This window comes from Zophobas morio, unplaced genomic scaffold (genome assembly GCF_036711695.1).
Source record: "Zophobas morio isolate AGI-343-1 ecotype UQ-CSIRO unplaced genomic scaffold, CSIRO_AGI_Zmor_V1 ptg000083l, whole genome shotgun sequence".
In the NCBI taxonomy this organism is placed as follows: domain Eukaryota; kingdom Metazoa; phylum Arthropoda; class Insecta; order Coleoptera; family Tenebrionidae; genus Zophobas; species Zophobas morio.
The window spans coordinates 306,431-324,632 of record NW_026972188.1 but is presented as its reverse complement, the minus strand read 5'-3'; the positions used below and the strand labels follow the sequence as shown (position 1 = coordinate 324,632).

Below are 18,202 nucleotides of genomic sequence, written 5' to 3'. Positions count from 1 at the left end.
AAAGGAACGCGTCCCTTTGTTGGTGTCCCTAACCTTTAATGGCGAGAAGATTCCATGGTCTATTCAAGCGAAATACTTGGGAATCATCATCGACAACAAATTTTCCTGGTGGCCTCACGTGAATATTTAGTGGCGAAGGTTAAGGCAGCCCCAAGGCGCTTTATCCATTACTTTGCGGCAAGAGTAAGCTTTCTCTGCGAAACAAACGGCGATTGTAGTTGTCTTACATCTAGCCAATAGTGACCTACGCGTCTGCTGCTTTATCCTACGACTCCATTGCTATAGCGCCGATACTTCAATAGCTACAGAACAAATTACTGCGTGTTCTAACAAAGGTGCCTTGGTTTGTGCGAAATGATGCTCTTCACCGAGGCCTTCAGCTGGGCCCTTTAAACATTGTCTTTCCATGCCATGCCGTGGTTTTTTACGAGGGGCTCACCAGGCACACTAATCCCCTACTAGTGAGCGAACTTATTTACGGGCCATGGGTCGGCGGACGTTATCACCACCCACGTGACGCGCGTAAGCGCTAGTTTTTTATTTTTTTTGTTAATGTAAAAAAAATAATGACACTCTGAATGCTATTTTTAATATATCTGCGATCACTCCTGATTGAGAGCTCGAGTATTCGGTTTCTAACTCAATCGAGCTCTAGGAACTGTTACTAACAGATAAATAAAAAAATGACTTTCCTTTTTTGGATGACTGTCCACCTCTACTTTTTACTAAGGATTTGCTATAAATCTCTTACTTATTTACGTATTTATAACTAGGGGGAAAGAACTTCCCTTCCAACAACTACTCCCCTGAGATGGTGGTCAAGTTATTAGCTACCACTGAAGAACTAATAACAAAACTAGGTTTTGCAAACAAAAAAATTTCTGAACTTGTAAGTAAAGTGAACAACTACGCTTCTATTGCTTCGAAAAACGAAAAGACAGTTCTTTAGCTTTAGAAATCTCAATTCTAATAAGTTGTCAACCCCATCGTGCACGTAGATGAAGTTGAAGTTGAAGTTGCTATTATTAATAATAAGAACGATATCACTACTAATAGTAATAACCATAATAGAAAGTGACTGTAATAACGAACATAGTAACAGTAACAATAGTAGTAAGAATAATACTAATAACAAAAATGGTGAGGGCAATAGTAATAATAATAATTCTTATACCCCTACTATTAAGAGCAGTAACACTTCCAAAAATAATCTCAAAGCCACCACCAGCGACAATCCTAGTACCGCACCCCCTAAAATGAACATTCATCCCATATTTCCCATATTTATACGTGAAAAGCATTAATGGTTAGAAGTAGTTTCCCTTTTATCAAACAGTAGCGCCAACAACTCACCTCAAGGGATACCCGAAACGGTATTAAAGTTTCCTCTCAAGTTCCGACTCGAAAAACCACAAAGCTTCTCATTGAAAGATATTATGAATTTTACTCCTATCAATACCTGAAGAGCGATCTTAAAGTAGTTTTGAGATGGATATTTCCAGAATTCTACTCGAAGAGATCAAAGAAGAGCTACGACAACAGGGGCCCCACCCGTTAAAAGTCGCTCGAATGAAAAGCCTTAGAGACGATAAGACACCTCTTTCACTTGTTCTTGTGCATCTACCGAGGTCAAATTACTAATTTATGTTACTCCTGTTTGTTATCTCTCAATTCCTGTGAAAAGTCTGAAGAACAGCACAAGGGTTGGGCAATGCCATCGCTGTCAGCTTTTCGGCCATAACTCAAATTACTGCTTCTCTGCCCACAAATGCGGCAAATGTGCTGAAAGTCACGAGACTATACGATGAACAAAAACACCGGAGACCCACCAAAATATGCTAAACGTTAGAGCAATCACACTGCAAACTATAGGGAATGTACATATTATCCGAAAAACACACACTTAAGAAAAATGCAACCCACACCCACCGCTACTGTACCTGAACCAGGAGAATCCCTTATAAAAACTATTTCTACTTCCTCAACGAAAGAGAAGGCCAGCACTGAAGGCAAAGTTACGAATAACCTGTTTATTTAAGAACTACACTTTTTACTATAACCCAATTTCTCAATGAACATCTCAAATCGATTGTCCCGCAAAAAGCATTAAAGTACATTCATATTCTACTCTGGAACGCCGATGGCCTGCGGGGCAGAAGGGAATGAATGGAAGAGCTTCTTAGAAGAGTAAAAATCGACATATTTCTTGTGAGTGAGGCACACCTAAAACCAGGAAATATCTTTATATTGCACAACTACGAACTATACCGTAAAGGCAGAATTGACTCTCGAAAAAGGTGTAGCAGTATTGGTCAGAAGACACTTGCCCACTCAGATATTTTATTCAATCAGTTAACTTTCATAGAGGCAATTTGCAATTAAAATAATTCTATATGGCCAAGGCGGCGTAGCGATTGTCTCTGCATTTAAATCTCCTGGAAAGCCCCTAGTAGATAACGAAGTGAACCTCTCTATAAGCTATCATAACTTCGTAATTCTATGTGGCGATCTGAACTGCAAAAATACATTATGGAATAGCAGAAAGGGAAGTCCTAATGGAGAAATTCTCAACAAGTACGCCGAAAATTGATTTAACCAGCCCAACACGAATTCCTAAGTGGGGTACTGCGGATGTATTAGGCATTGCTTTTATAAAAAATATTTGTTTGAAGTTAAACAGACGACTTTATATGAGCTCTTTTCAGATCAACCTGTAGTTCTCGAAATAGGCTCCCCAGAAGTCGACCCTCCGCCTTTATTACATAAATTCAGCAGTTGGAAACTATTTTTTTTATTTTTAAACCCTTTGAAACCTAATTCGACCCCCATTTCTCAATGATTCATTAGCTAACTTTGTAAGCACGACCATTCAATCATACCAAAGGCCTCTACCACTATGAAATATTTAAATTTAAAACCACATCTGCCCACAGAAGTTGAAGTTTTTCTTCAATCCAGAAAAAGTAAAAGAGGAAGTTGGCATTAACTCAGCCCCTTGAATATAAACGATTACTAGATAACCTTGAATAAAAGGTCAAAAATAGTCTACTCACGCTTCACAACAGTGAATGGAAGAATAAGCTTTCTAATCTATGAAATAACAATAGCCCTCGTTCTTATTGGCAATTCATTAAATCGGTGAAAAATCCAGCACAGCTTCCCACTAAAGTCGAAAACCGAACTGTTTACGACGACAAAGAGAAAGCGGAAGCCTTTGCTCAGTGTCTCCTGTCCAAGTGCCCACCCGTAACAATTTCTTCAGGTAGGACAAATACCCTCACACATCTCTTATTCTCTTCTAGTAGGCAAGCACCGCTAAAGGATCACAAACTTCGAAGAGATACAATCAATTATTAACACCACAACTGATAAGTCACCAGGATCTGATGGTCAAACAAAATTCATGCTAAAAAACTTACCTAAGTCGGCCATAAAAACACTCACTCTTATAATTAATGCCACTCTTAGTTTTTCACTATTTCCAGATCGATGGAAAGTGGTTACTTATTTTTCTACCAAAATTAAAAAACACTTTCTCAAACCCCGCTGACTATGGCCCAATAAGTCTACTAAGCCTGCCGGTAAAGTAGCAGAGGGCAGTTATACTCAGGCAATTACAGAAATAAGTAGAACAAAACCATATCATCCCTGAAAACCAATTTGGGTTTAGAAGGGGCTATTCAACTACACAGCAACTCTTGAGGTTCGTCAAGCAAGTGACAAAGGAATATGACAACAAGAAGTCCATAAGTGCTGTTTCCTTAGGTACTGAAAAGACTTTGGATAGAGTTTGGCATGCGGGTCTCATAACTAAAATGACCAGCCTAAGGACAACAGAGTGCCTCCTCTCCCTAACTGAATTATTTCTGCACCTAAGAGTTTTTTACTAAAATTGGAAATGCCTGCTCGGGTTTAAAGGAACTCGGAGAATGCCACAAAGTTTCTCACTTTCACCCATCCTCTTTTCGATTTACAAGGCAGACATAATCAGATCTACCAAAATCTCAACATTTTAATCACTATTCTCCTAATAACACAACATACTTTTTACTATTTCTAAGTCAGCTCCGCTAGCAATGAAACATGTGCAAGCATAAAATGAAGGGATATCGAGCTCTGGTTCGCCCAGTGGCACTTTACTATTAACCTTTCAAAGAGCGCAGCCATAATTATTATTAAAAGATGTAAAAGATTGTATGTCCAACTAATTCTCATTAACGGTACACCAGTCACCTGGCGCGCAAAAAGAAATTATCTGGGCGTCTTCATAGATAACAGACTCTCTTGCAACCATATTGCTCATGTCACTAGAGATCAAACTATTGTACCCGCTTATCTGCCGAAAAAATCTCCTTAGTTCGCAACAAACTTCAACTTTATCTCACCACTGTTAGACCAAAGATGGCCTAAGCATCGGTGGCGTGGTCATGTTGGCCCCCTGCCATTATTCAGCCACTCCATGTTTTAAAAAACTCTATACTGAGAATTTTTAGGCGCGCCATGGTTTGTTCCAAGCTTTATTCTTCTCCACCACAATCCTTTTTCAACGTACAGTCAAAGAGAAATTATAAAAAGTTTTTGGCTCATTCTAATCCGCTATTTATTCAAAAAGTAACTTACGATACGTGTTTTTACAAGAGCTACGGGAGACCTCGATCAAGTTAATTGTGTCTCATGCTCCACTGACTACCTATCATCCGATCTTTCACCGCAACAAAATTAGGTTAAGCAGTTTTTGAGGTCTTCTAAAAAAAGAGACCTCTTTTTAGCATGTCAGTTATAAATTAACTAACAAATAGATAAAACAAATGTCGATCTTCCAGGCATCTCTTCTACCCCTCCTACTTCATTTTCTATTAGATTCCCACCAACGCCACTCTCATTTCCATTCGATGGTCTCTTAAAAGGGTTCAATTAAATTTTACGCAGTAGCTGCTAAAATCCTTAAAAAGTTTTAAACTTTAAGAGGTTTTAATCTTAAAAGGAAAGCAAAAATTTTTTTAAAAGCACCTTTTTATCCCTAACTGAAATAACTAGAAAACTACAAGCTTTATGTAACTTAGAAGTACTTTGAGCTTTTATCGCCGGTTAAAATTTTAGGCGTCAACTTCACGTATAAGTCTTTGCTTTATTAAATTAACTATTGTCACTGAGTTAGGCGTGAACTACCCGTAAGACACGTGCAATCGCTTTGCCCTATTCAAAATGAAAGTCGACCACAATGACAGATGGTTGAATTGTAAGTTAACCTTATATCAATTCTATTTCTGGCCTAACCAAACGACTGTAGTTCCCCTTGGTTAAAACTTTTTAAAGAGCTCAAGGAGTGTTTCATAAGTTCCCTTTTAGCTAACTTAGTTAATATAGCTCTTATTATCAAAATATTAGCAGGTAAGAGAAGTTATTTACGCTACAGATACCCTACAGGCATATATTATAAGTAAATACAAATAGATTTTTATTTATTTTGTATACAAATCTTCTGCTACGTAAATTATTTTTTATTTTTATAATATTGCCAGTACGAAATTTTAATATTTTATAAACAAAATTTCACGTATATCTTCAGAAATTATACCTTAAAAATCAAGTAATCTATCAATTTTTAAAAGGTGTCAGCTTTCTCTTCTATTATTTAACTAGTTGGAGCACTGAGAAGACACTGCAGTTACCAACTTACACCATTCCTCTACGTTAATACTTTAAAAAGTTAGTGAAAATAAAGCAATACAGCTTTCGCAAGAAACAAATCAGTAACTTATGCCAATACAAAGGTCAAGTAAAATTTACGAAAAGGCAAAAAGGGCAACAGGCATAAGTTTAATTATTTGCTCTCTTTTCACAATTGTTATTAACCATTATGAGAACTTCTAACTTACAAAAGTACCTTCTGCTGGTTGATATTATGTATCTCCGAATTTTATTAAAAAATCATAAAAGCTCTTTTTATAAATATCTTAAGAATCTACTAAAAACATTTACCGTAGAGCAATCTTTCTGGAGTAAAAACAGCGCTTTAAAACGCTTTCCACAAAGTCGCACCGGTTGATTACATGTAACGTAAATAAGAACATAAATTATATAAAAGAAAAAAACCTGTAAAAAAGGAAAAATTTTAAAAAAAGTTTATATAAATTTATTACTACTACTTTTCAAGAGCTACACTTTATAACCACGAGAAGCCCTACGGCCCCTTGCTTTTTCAAATTTGCGGCCCTTGGAACGAACATAAGGCTTCGTGTGCGAGTGAGGCACGCCAGGCGCTCTACCAAAGTGTTTACAAGCTTCTCTTGCATTACGGGGCCCTCTCAGGAGTATAGTATTTGAACCTACACAAAGAAATATGTATAATAAAAATAGTATGGAATGGTAAAAAATATACTTTTAAAAAAGAAATTATATAAACAAGGGAATCATAAAGTAATGATACCCTTAGGAGCGCGCAAAGCAAGTTGGTCAAAAGTAAGACATTCCCCACCAGCTTTTATTATCCTTGCTCGGGCGCCAGCTGTAAATCTCAGAGCACAAATAGAGAGCTTCGGAAAAGAAAACAAACGGACGTCGTCGGTAATGGTTCCGACACAAACAGCTATTTTATCCTCTTTTCCTTTCATAAAAGTAGCAAGCTTTGAGAGGGAAAGAGGAGCTCGGTTTATACGACTCATGTACCTGGAAAACATATGAATTTACCAATTAACAAAAAACTTATATATACTCTTGTATGTAAAATAATTTGGAAATTACAGTCTTTTAAGGATTGTGTCATTAAATTTGGAGTCAGTACGCCTGGATAGGAAACGGTACAATTTAACCAATAACAATAAATAAACGTTCTTTGACTTGGGTTCAGAACGATTTCTATTTTTAACATGCTTCCGCTTTATTTCAATTCCCTGGACATGAAAACAAATATAAATAAAAAAATAAAAAAAAATTATTAGAGAGGACAAAGATATGAACCATGGCTAACAGAGAGCTCCTAATAGTTGTTTGTGGCTCTCACTGCTCAAACGTGAACCCCGTAATATAAGTGCAACCTTTTTTGCTGCGCACACATGCTTAATTTTGGTAACTGGTTACTATTACTGTTAATGATATGAAGGTAAAGTTCAAGGGCAGTTTTTACGTATTTAAATTTGTCTCGCGCACCTGCTGCAGTTATTCTTCGTTTGTCGAACAGTTGGGTTGATGCGACCGCTTTACTGTTTTTAGTATACAATTCTCGGAAGCTAGCAGCCTGCAGTATTACACCACGAAAAATCTATAAAAAAGGGGTAATCGTCTTGTCCGGCGGTGTACAATAGTGTCCATAAAGTTTGAGTTACCTTTGTGTCATTTTCGCTGGTTGTGTAGTTTATCATTAGTCTTATTTTTTTTGTATTGCTACATTTTGTTAAATTATATATTTAATCCTTTTGTTTTAATAAATTATATATCTTGAAATAAACTAGTTATTGAATTTGCCCTTCTTTTAATTCAAATTCTTAATTTACTTTTACTATATTTTAAAATTTATATTTTACCTTAGATTTTGCTTATTATTATACGAGGACCTTCTTCTAAACGTCTTCTTCTACCTTGGATGTGAGTTTGCTATTTCTTTTTTTTAACTAGGAACTCGAATAAACCTTTTTTCTAAATGTTCTGTATTTATTACTTATTATTTGGAAGTCCTATTATGGTAATACTGCTTATACCCTTTAACTATAGTAACTTTATTAGAATAGTTGTGCTAGTCACTTGTTGTATATTTTATTATTTTCCTTTCTCTTCTTACTTTTTTTAAATTTTTAATATCTTTTTCACTGCATATTTTTCATGTAGTGACCGGCGCTCTAAGCAGTTAGTGTTCTTTTAGACGGTTGAAATAAAAATAGGATTTAGTCTATCTATGATTGATGAAAACGGGACAGTTTGCTCCAGAGCCAAGGTTACTTCAATCGACTGAATTAAAGAGTCCACACTCGGTGTACGTGTTCTTCTTTTTTTTCTTGGTATTTATCGTTGCATTACTCTCTTTATAAGTACTTTCATTTTGGTATTCAAATATTTAATGAAGAAACAGCAATTTTTTTTACAGTAGCTACATCTCAACCTCTGCGAGTTTGCGTATCTATAATTAATCTATGTACTGAAGTGGGTTGTCGGTGGTTCTCTATTAGTGAGGGGATTTACAACCTAATATATCTATCACCTCGCCACTCTACCACTGTATAAATAATTTTTCTATAAGTTTTTACGCTTAAAGTTTTGTTCAGATCCATCTTTTTTAATTGAACTGTACCTGAAACTATCAGCCTATCGAGCCTAAGTAGATGATTTTTTACTTAGTAATAGCTAATTTAACGAAGAAGTTTACTGAATATCACTTGTATGCTTTTTCTAACACCGAAGTACTATAGTAAGTGGTAGGAAGTAGTTCCTTAGGGCTGTCAGGTCTTGTACCTTGTGAACTCATAAGACTGGTGTAAAGGTAATCCTTTTTTTACAGCAGGTTGAAGTTTTGTAGTTATAAATGATAGACGCTCATCTCCTTCCCTCATAAATCATAGTTTGTGCATTTCCTAATACTAATCTCCATCCATGCCACCTTAGTTATTATAGAATAAAATTCTCTGCCTGACTCAATAATCTGATGTCCTTTTAAAAAGTCTTTATAGAGAAGTATGGCAGACACCTTTATTTAAAATTGCTCCTTTGATTTCTAGAACACTTCTTTTCTTTGAAGTAATAGGAACTTAAAGGTAAATCTCTTGTGGTATGTATACATAAGTTTGGTGTGCAAAAATGCGGTTGCACTCTCTTCAGTGTGATTTGGTAATTTTTTAAATGAACTGTGTTATGTAAAAGGCGAAAAGATTCTTTATAAAAATCAGGGGGATATATTTTTTTATAACCAATTCAAGCAATTTGTTAACAGCCTCTCTCGATTAACCTTGTTTTATGGTAATTACAGCTTTCTATTAATTTTGAAGTACCCATGTAGATTCAATTTCTTTTGACAGGAACATTATCTATTAAACTATTATACGTAAATAGTGACGCAAGTTCAGCCGTAGCAGCTCATGTAGTGAATGCCCTTAATTTTTTCTATGGATACGTCCTCTCTGTCTACTGATCTAAACTGTCTTCTATTGATTGTTAATTATTGGCCTTTCGTGAGATTGCATCCTTACAGATTTAGTAGAAGGCATGAAGTGTTTTCAAAAAATCGGTCTTACTTGTTTAACGTTTGGCTTATATATTAAACTTGAGTAGTAAGTTCTCTTTTTATTTTTAATTAGAATGCTAGGGAGCGTTTTTAGGTCTGAGGTTTAATGTTCTTTGTAGTGTTATATTATTCCCAGTTGGAGGTTTTTGATTTTCATTCAGGTAATTTGTGCACTTCATGATTCGTCTGCCTTTATCTTTTTTTTAAGATGCATTTTTTGGTGTACTAGTATTATTGTTTTAAAAACTTATCGCAGGTAGTAATTTTGAGGGCGCTGTCTGGAGGTGTCAATACTACTGTTTCAGATGTACACTTGTTAGGGATCATAATTACTTATATAGTATAACTGTTTTCTATAATTTTTCAGTACTAAGCTGTGATTGATTTTCAAGTTTTATATGGTCTTTCCCTAATCCAATAAAAATAAAGAGCCATTGTTACAAGAGTTTGAATAACCATTTATTGTTTTGTTTACAAGGCTTTCCTCACTAAAGTAGTATGGGTAAGCCCGCAATACCAAGTATAACTCCGGCCGGCTTATTATGTTTTTCCTTCAATTGGCAGATGATTCTCCATATTGTGGTTGAATTGTTTATTGAAGTGTCTGCGTTTTTCGAACGCACGCTCTCTCAATATGTTTCTTTACCTAACAATAATTGCATATTAAATTAATGTTGCGACGTTGATGGGCAAGATGTGGTTCGGTGCGTCTGATTCAAATATTTTTTGTTTCTGTTACAATTTTATTTGATGTGGGGGGAGGTTAAAGATTGCGGAGAGGAGTTAAAAATGGTTATGTGTTGTCGGTTCTGCGCTTTTAACATAACTCATTCTGCATATTCGTATTAGAGTTGGTTTGTAGTTTAACACTGTTGTCCTATTATAGCACTTTGTATGCGGTAAAGTTCTCCACTTCGAAAGGTCATAGTAAGCGCTTTTAATAATTTAACCAGCTTTCTCGTGCGCTTGTTACTTGATTATTATTGCTAAGTTATACGACATAATTCCCTATATATTCTAGTCGGTTGGTATCCTGTTGTACGTTTCCATTTTGTTGTTTGGCCAAACAGATTTTTTTAACTTCCTTTCAAAGATTATTGGTGGTAGTGCCTCAAAGACTTCTCTTCTCGTTTGAATGGCGAGTTCTAGGTGTTTACTGTCTAAAAATCAGCTTTCATTACTTTCATGTATATTCCGCAATTCTTTGGCAATTTGTACAACTTTTTTTTCGAATAAGAGAAAAAAATTAAATTAATAAAATTAAAATTAAAGTTAAATTAATAAAAACAAAATACAAATTCTACGTATTTAGACACTCTTGTAATCTTTATGGTTATTTTTACGAAATTTTTCAAAACGGTGCTATTATAGAATATTTAAGCCGAATGAAATGCCGTATAAGAGATAAGCTTCTAGTTTGTCTCGTCTTTTTTTTTTGCACGCAATTTCGCTAATTTTATCGTTATGGGAAAAGGGTTGTCTATTTTACGTTCTATCAGTATTAAATTCAATTGTTTTACCCAGTGTTGAAATTGGATAGGTTTCCTCAATTGTATACCTCTCGTGCTCTTTTCGTTTTTAGTTTTGTCCGTGTTTAATGGTGGTAGAGTTTCGTGCTTATAACGCTTTAAAATGGATATAGAATGTATAAATAAAAGTATATTTAATATAAGAGTTTAAATATAGGTTTATATATATTATGTGTATAAGCAATAAAGAAGATGGGCGTATAAAATAAAATATTAACACAAGATACACATGGAATTATAAAGCAAGGGATACCTCTACGAAAGGTCTAAAAAGGATTCCATATTTGTATATAAATTTCATTGAACCAGAACAGTTTTGACAAAACTTTGGTTTAGTTTTTATCCAATTAATAAAGTGGTTTTTTTTTATATGCGGTAAAAAATTTAAGATGTCTTTGTATTTTAATTAACTATTCACTATTCACTGGTGTGTGATAGGTTTACTGACGAATCATGGTTACTGCAAAAGTTTAGAGGGTTGTATTTTATGTTTGCGTTTCATAGTTGGTGTGCTCTGTTTTTTGTTAATGTTCTATGCTTCTTTGTGTTTCCTGTGTTTTATGTTTTTACCTTGTCTTTTCAACCGTGTCTTAGGTGTTTTTGTATATATCACTTTAGAATTTAAGTGGCACGCAGACTGCGTGCTATAAAAGGTTTTTATGGTACGTTCTCTAAGGATGTGTGATGGTGTATTTTTATGTGCTGAAGTTACTGATTTTCTCTTTGCTTCAGTTCTCTTTTAAAATAAATTCATAAATATGACCATTGACTTTACAACTTTTTTTAAACAGTACGTTCAATTAACTTTGTACCTATGGCTATTCATTTACATTTTGCACAATTTTCTATGTTAATTGTAGAAGGTTGAAGCGCGATATTTTCAAATACATATAGCTAATGTACCTATATTCATGGTGTTCAAGGAGTATAATACGGTTTCCGTTTCTTTGAAAGAGTGTAAAACCGAAGAATTTATCGTTTTGGTAGTTATAACCTATAATACCTTCTTTAAAGTGGTTGTAACTTTATAATTCTACAAATTTAGAGGTGAATTTGCTCAACAAGTGTCCCTGTAGTGTCCCTGTAGAGATCTGATTTCGTTTAAAGTGTGGATTGATTTATTATAATAGAAGTTTATATAACCAGTATTACAGGAGTTTGAATAAGAGTTTATTATAGTCATAATTAGCCCCTTATCTTTAGTAAATGTGGATAAGCTGTAGAGTCAATGAATGGGTTGTAGTTATAAAGCGTGGTTTAATGAGAAAAAAGTTTGAAAGGATTTAAATTATTTTGCTACTTGTTATTTTTTTTTTGAAAGCATATTTTCCTCTATGGCCCATTTTATTTGGTGATTATTACATTCTTTGCATATATATAAAGACGGTGTTTGTTTAAGAGGTTCTTTTAAAATATTAAATAAAGAACTGTATAAAAGAAGTATATTAAAGTCACGGATGCTTTAATGACCAGTTTCGGTCTGCATTTAACCTTTACGAAAAGTCGAAATAAACTTCCATATATGTACGATAAATTTAATTGTACCAGATAAAATTTACTTTGTTTAGTTTGTATCCAATGTTAGGTCAAATTAAATTTTTTGTGGAAATTATCTCTTGTAATTCAATTAATTTTTTCTCGGGTTTCTGATTGGATTAATCACGCATCAATTCCCTTTGAAAATTTGGAGGGTTAGTGTCCGATGTTACTGTTTGTACTTTACGTATATGTGTGTTTTGAGGTTGTGTTTTTTATACCTGATGTATTATATAATATTTTTTTGTAATCTATGTTTATTTTTGTTTTTATATTTGTTTTTTGTGTTTTTGTGTTTTCTGTATATTGTGTTTTAAATTGTATCTTAAACGTCCTGTGTACTAAGTTATTGTGTTAGGTCCAATCTCATTTCATTGAAGCTTTTGTTCGAAGTAAAAGAGTTGCAAATTTTCTTTTAATATGTTTCTTGTTTCTACTTGCAAAACGAAATTAGAGCGTCACAGTAGTTTAATTTTTTTAAAGTATGAACAATATTGTTTCTTAAAAAAATTTATTATATAAAAATTTATCACCGCAACTGTATATAAGCGCTACCTTCGTGTAAAGGTCTTGATCTTGATGTGTGCCGTTAGTTCGGAAATTGTACAGTGCTCTTGTATTTGCCGTGCAATATGATTAAGTCCGTGGGCATACTGTTGATTTAATTTAGTGAGTTGTTTGGGATTCGTATGTGATTTCTTGGGATTTTGACTTAACTGTGGTTAAAGAGTTACGCACAACTCTTTTTTGAACCCTTTTGAACGTTTTACCCGGTGTAACATGCTCACTAATTCCCACTTTGTTTTTATATCCTCATCAATACTTATTAAAATTTCTAAGACAGATTTTTGCAATTTTGCTTGGAGAGTTATTTATTTTCGTCTTTTTCGTTTGTAAATAAAAGGTCATGTGTTTTCTGAGAAGAGCTTCAGTTTGGTTTTGCAAGGGACATTCCCCGCTCCGTCAAATTCTCTGCCTAATCCAGTAAACGACCGAAGCCTTCAATTATAAAAAATCTGCCGGCGCTGTCCTCCTCGATGTTGAGAAGGCTTTGACTTAGTATGGCATAGTGGCCTGTGAAGCAAGCTAGATGCTCTGGCGGTACTGCGCGACTTTTTAAAAGGTCTCAAGTCGTACCTAAACGACCGGGCCTTTAACGTGCGACGAGGTGCTGCACTGTCGCCTCGCTATCTCATAGCGGGAGTAACGCCAAGGTTCTCTTCTAGCTCCGCTGCTATTCGCGTTCTATACCAGACTTTCCTCTGCCAGTCCGCCCTCACAGCCGGATAGCCATTCACATCGCCAATACTATGGTTTATTCATCGTCACTGCCGGTCGTTTTACTACCGCAGCACCTACATTTTTTTTATCTCAACGCGCTTGCTCGCTGGTGTCGTCAATGGGCTACCCCCCCATTCACGCAGCAAGAGCAAGGGGCTTCTTATAACGAAGAAACGCCTTGCGCTGCTGATACCGTCTACTTTTAACGCTATTGAAATCCCGTAGTGTTCTAAAGTTAAATTCCTGAGAATCATCTCAGATTCTAAGCTCTCGTGCCGTCCACACGTAAATTACGTGGCGGTAAAAGTTAAGGCAGCACTGCGCAATATGCGAAGGCTTATGTGCCGTGCAATCGGCTAATTTTTACCTAGGCCTACGACTTATAAGCAAAGCTGCTGCGGCCTTTTACATACGCGCCGGTAGTTTGTGCGCAAAGATACAAAGATACACTTCACTACGAACTGCGGCTTGAGCCCCTGACCACAATCTTTAAAAATGGTGCCGTTACCCTCTATAAACGAATAGCTGGACACGCCAGTCGCCTTTTAGCTGAAGAACGCACTGGGTCGGCGCACTCTTAGCATGACGGTTGAAAGCTAAGTTTGAGGTTTAATTTGAACGTGAAGAATACATTTTATGGTAATAATTTACTTGTACTCGTGGACTAAAAACCTTTTGAGAGCTCGCATATTCGAAGTTGTTAATTCGATTGTGCACCAAGAAACGCCATTTATATTAATAAAATAAACAGAGGGAAAGCGGCTAAAGTAACCGTTCGCGCTTTAACATAGTTTTCTTCAGCGCCTTGTTGTTCTTAGGGTCGTAGTCTATACGTGGTTCTGGTCCTAGTGTTAAAGAGAATTTGTGCTTAAATTGAGCGTAAAGCGCAAGTTAGGGAACCGTTGTCTCCGGATTATCATGTACTATCACAAGAGCTCAGTGGCCATGAAACAATGAATTAACCTTTTAAACAAAAGTATATTTCTGTAAGCAGTTCAATCTTTTGGCTACAACTTTTTCTTAAAGAACTTTATTGCCTGTAAAAATACGTTAGACTTGGTACACTGATTGTTGGCAAAACGGTACTTCTTACACATAAGTAAAAACTCCGAGGTAAAAAGTTAGCAAAAAGTTGTGGCTCAGTTACCAGTAGTCTATTGACAATAAATTATAGTTCTATTAAACTTAAAACTTTACACCAGTAAAGCTTGCAACTTATTTAATAAAAAATAACTTATCTATCCAACAAACCTTCAATCCTCTAAATGATTATAAACTTCCCATAACTCACCTTACTAATCAATTATCTAAGAAAAATTTTAAATTAACTTTAACAATAAGGGTGTAGACCTTACTCACCGCCTCAGTAAACTCCACTCTTTTAAAATAAAAAATAACTTACGTAATTAAACTTCATGCTTGTTTTTAAAAAAAAAAATTTTCTCGGGTGAAAATAAAAATTATTCTTAAATAAATCTATTTACATAAAGGAATCTTCTGCTAAGAGTCAAAAGGTGAAGCTCAAGCTAAGAACGAGTAAAATATTTGGTAGCCCTCAAGATATAGGTTATTTGATAAATGGTTCAGTTGTGCTTTGTAAAAGTTCATCAATCCGGTTTTGATATCTTGCTTGATCCCGTAATCTACGTTTCTGACTTTTTAAAAGTGAAGGCTCTTCTCTACCATCTATAATAAATAACTTACTATTTTATTAAAAAGCTAACAACGTAATAGCATAGTACATACCAACATAAGACCAATCTGGTAAATCAGTTAACGGCCCATATTCATTTCCACTTCTCCCCTCCCCACGACTGTTAATTATAATAAGAGACAGATATTTTAAAAATAAATTAACAACACGTTAATCGAGTTTTCTCTCCGGCTAAGCAGAGCACCGAAGTTTTAAAATAGCGAAGTAAACGAAACTCTGCCCGAGAAAAGCGAGTGCAGTGCATAGGAACGACAAATATTGCTGCCCATTTCTTTTCGGGCTTGGGGTCTCCTTAGTACTGTTTCACGAGGACGCAAATTTATTTTTAAAAGGGCGCACAATAATCTCCCCATTTTAATCTCCCTAATTCTACGCATTTTCAGAAGTTATTTACGTACTTGCAACTACTAAAAACACTAAAGTTAATTTTTCATCCTCAAATTAAAAAAAATAGTTTTCGCTTTCACAGTACATTAATTTACGTGGCTTGGTTTATGATTTTGTAGGCAAACATGTTATAACATTGTCTGCATATGAGTAGGGTATGTAGGGATGAAGGAAAAAAAGTTGTTGCACTGAATGATTAAACAATGCCTTTTTTCGCCTTAAAAAAAAGATAAGACAATGTATAGTACGTTATAAGCGGCCGTTCAAAGAAGGTCGCAAAGGGAGAGTTTTGGTGCCTCTCTTTTAGTTAAGTGTTCTCCAGTTGTTAGCCTCAAAAAGGTTTTGTGCGCAAAAAAAAAGTCGGACTTCCACTAACCGAAAGGTTTCCCCTGTAGAGGAAAGTTTATGCGAAAAGGAACCAGTGCTGAAACCTTTAAAAAAAAAAACTTTTAGAAATTGTTGACAGCAAGTACTCTACCTTTTCTTACTAGCATCATTCTTTCAAACTATAAATAACTCAATAGCTTCCTGGTATTTTTTACAGTTTTATGATATTTTCGAGTACCACTCGAAATAAGGGTCTTTTTGTAAAAGCAGCTTAGCCACGGTTTTGATCACCCCGCTCAAAATAAATTGCCACCTCCCCGCTTTAAACTTTGGTGGTTTTGCGAATTTGGGGTGTTGTTTTTATATGCTATGTAGATTTACATAAGGAGGTTATTAAATTATAATGAAGTTGTCTAGGCGAGCATATGCTGAAGAAGCTTTGTTATCGCTTCCAAAAACTTAAGGCAGCAACGTTAAGATGGCCTATCTATCTCCCTTTTCTTAAAATAATGGAAATGAACTAGTTTATGGTGCCGTTAAAGTTGAGGCCGTCCTCTGACTAACCTCTTAACTTAGGCTTGATAGTGAAAAAATTGTTCAAATGCTATAAACAAACTAATGGCGCAATTTACAGTTTAAATTATTATTTACGCATAACACTGTTTTTGCATAAAATGCTTGTTTATTCGTGACATTTTTTTTAAACATTCTTAACATTCTTTCACTAACAGCTTTTATTATCTATATCGAACAACGAATGGAAATTGCCATACACCAGCAAAAGAACTGGGGTGAGAACTGGATATACTTGTCTTTTTGAAAAGAATTAAAAAGCCTGCTGCTTAAAATACCCTTTTGCAAGCTGAAAAGGTCTATTAGTAGCAGAGTATTTACTGCTAACAACGCTAAAAAGCGTTTGCAGCACAAAGGCTGTGGAGTCCGCTTAGAAATAGAGGAGAAACCGCTTGCGTTCTTTTAAATAAAATCGCTACAGAAAATTCAAAAAGCTTACCTTTCTCGACTGCCACTGATATAAACCGTTCTTGCGACCTGTTAACCCTTAAAAATACCCTATTAACTCTATGCAGAAAGTTATCAAGTAAAGTTCTTCGGTATTTCATGTTTTTTCCTAGTATGTGAAGGTGAAGTATAGTTCTCTTATACTAACAGTAATAAACCATGTTCGGTTCTTTCCTCCTTTAAATATTCATTTCTTTGTTAAAGTCATTTTAAATGCATATTAATAGCTAAATAAACTAACAATAAGCTCTCGCTGATAAGAAATATGTTGCACTGTTGAGGAGAGAAGTTTATACCTTTAGGGATAACAATATACATTTAGAAAAATAAACACGTGAAATGAACAAATGTAAGATCATGTGAAAATACACATACTAACATGCTCTAAAAGACTACGTGTATTTCAACACGTGACACGAGTACATGATTCACCAAAGTTATATTAAAATCAGAACTGTTTCTCATAATTTAACATACTCAAGGTAGTGGTTTTAATGCCGGTCGTTTCTAATGTATTTGATACAATAAAAAGTTTTTAGCAATCATACACTTTTAATTATAATAAAAGTAATACTACTATTACATACTTGTATAAGGTTACAGAAAAACACAGTTAAAAATAAATGCGGTTGGTAGCATTTTTCCTAGCCTTTCTCTTCTTCTTTATGTAACTTCAAAGAGCTCCTATTTTACAATTAGCTCTTTTTCTAAATAATAAATAGAGTAATGGTAGTGTGCACTTAACATAAAACTTTTTTTCCCGTCTATTTAGGTTACTTTTAGCTATACCATTACGAATGCAATTATTCGGAGTCAACTCTGATAAAAAATTCTGTGCTTCTATCACGTTAGTGATATGCACGTGCCACAATATCATGGTCGTACCACGGTCATGCGCTCATACATGTCTTGCACTTCTGTCTACATTTCTAGATTTTTTACTATTCATAAAAGTACATATAGCCTTCCTACAAGGGACTATGAATTGGTCGCTCCTCTTTTTCTTCGTGAAATGTAGCCTATGGAATACTGTACCAACATATTTGTGCTGGATATATATTATATATATTACGACTCAGACTTTAAATTGTTATAATATTTAAACAAGCGCCTTCGCATGTTTTTAATTCAATACATTCTTAACTACAGAATTAAGTAATATACTGCTACCTTACAAAAGCGTAATCCAAACTTTTT

The 18,202-nt window shown here is 34.9% G+C and overlaps 1 protein-coding gene and 2 long non-coding RNA genes across 3 annotated transcripts; 1 reads left to right on the top strand and 2 right to left on the bottom strand.

The window, feature by feature from the left end:
- Positions 1-6,148: 6,148 nt before the first annotated feature.
- LOC135144110 (uncharacterized) lies at positions 6,149-6,987 on the bottom strand. The gene is made up of 4 exons (XM_064076107.1): positions 6,961-6,987; positions 6,745-6,893; positions 6,431-6,669; positions 6,149-6,329 (listed from the first exon to the last, which is right to left on the bottom strand). Exons 1-4 carry the CDS (start codon positions 6,961-6,963, stop codon positions 6,160-6,162), a joined length of 561 nt encoding a protein of 186 aa, XP_063932177.1. The 5' UTR covers positions 6,964-6,987; the 3' UTR covers positions 6,149-6,159.
- Positions 6,988-7,179: 192 nt separating this feature from the next.
- Positions 7,180-9,640, top strand: LOC135144136 (uncharacterized). Its single transcript, XR_010282988.1, has 7 exons — positions 7,180-7,274; positions 7,529-7,584; positions 7,825-8,817; positions 8,877-8,946; positions 9,040-9,372; positions 9,468-9,518; positions 9,579-9,640. It is a non-coding gene; the product is annotated as an uncharacterized LOC135144136 (long non-coding RNA).
- Positions 9,641-15,090: 5,450 nt separating this feature from the next.
- Positions 15,091-15,513, bottom strand: LOC135144102 (uncharacterized). The gene is made up of 3 exons (XR_010282970.1): positions 15,421-15,513; positions 15,304-15,371; positions 15,091-15,243 (listed from the first exon to the last, which is right to left on the bottom strand). It is a non-coding gene; the product is annotated as an uncharacterized LOC135144102 (long non-coding RNA).
- Between the last annotated feature and the right edge of the window lie 2,689 nt (positions 15,514-18,202).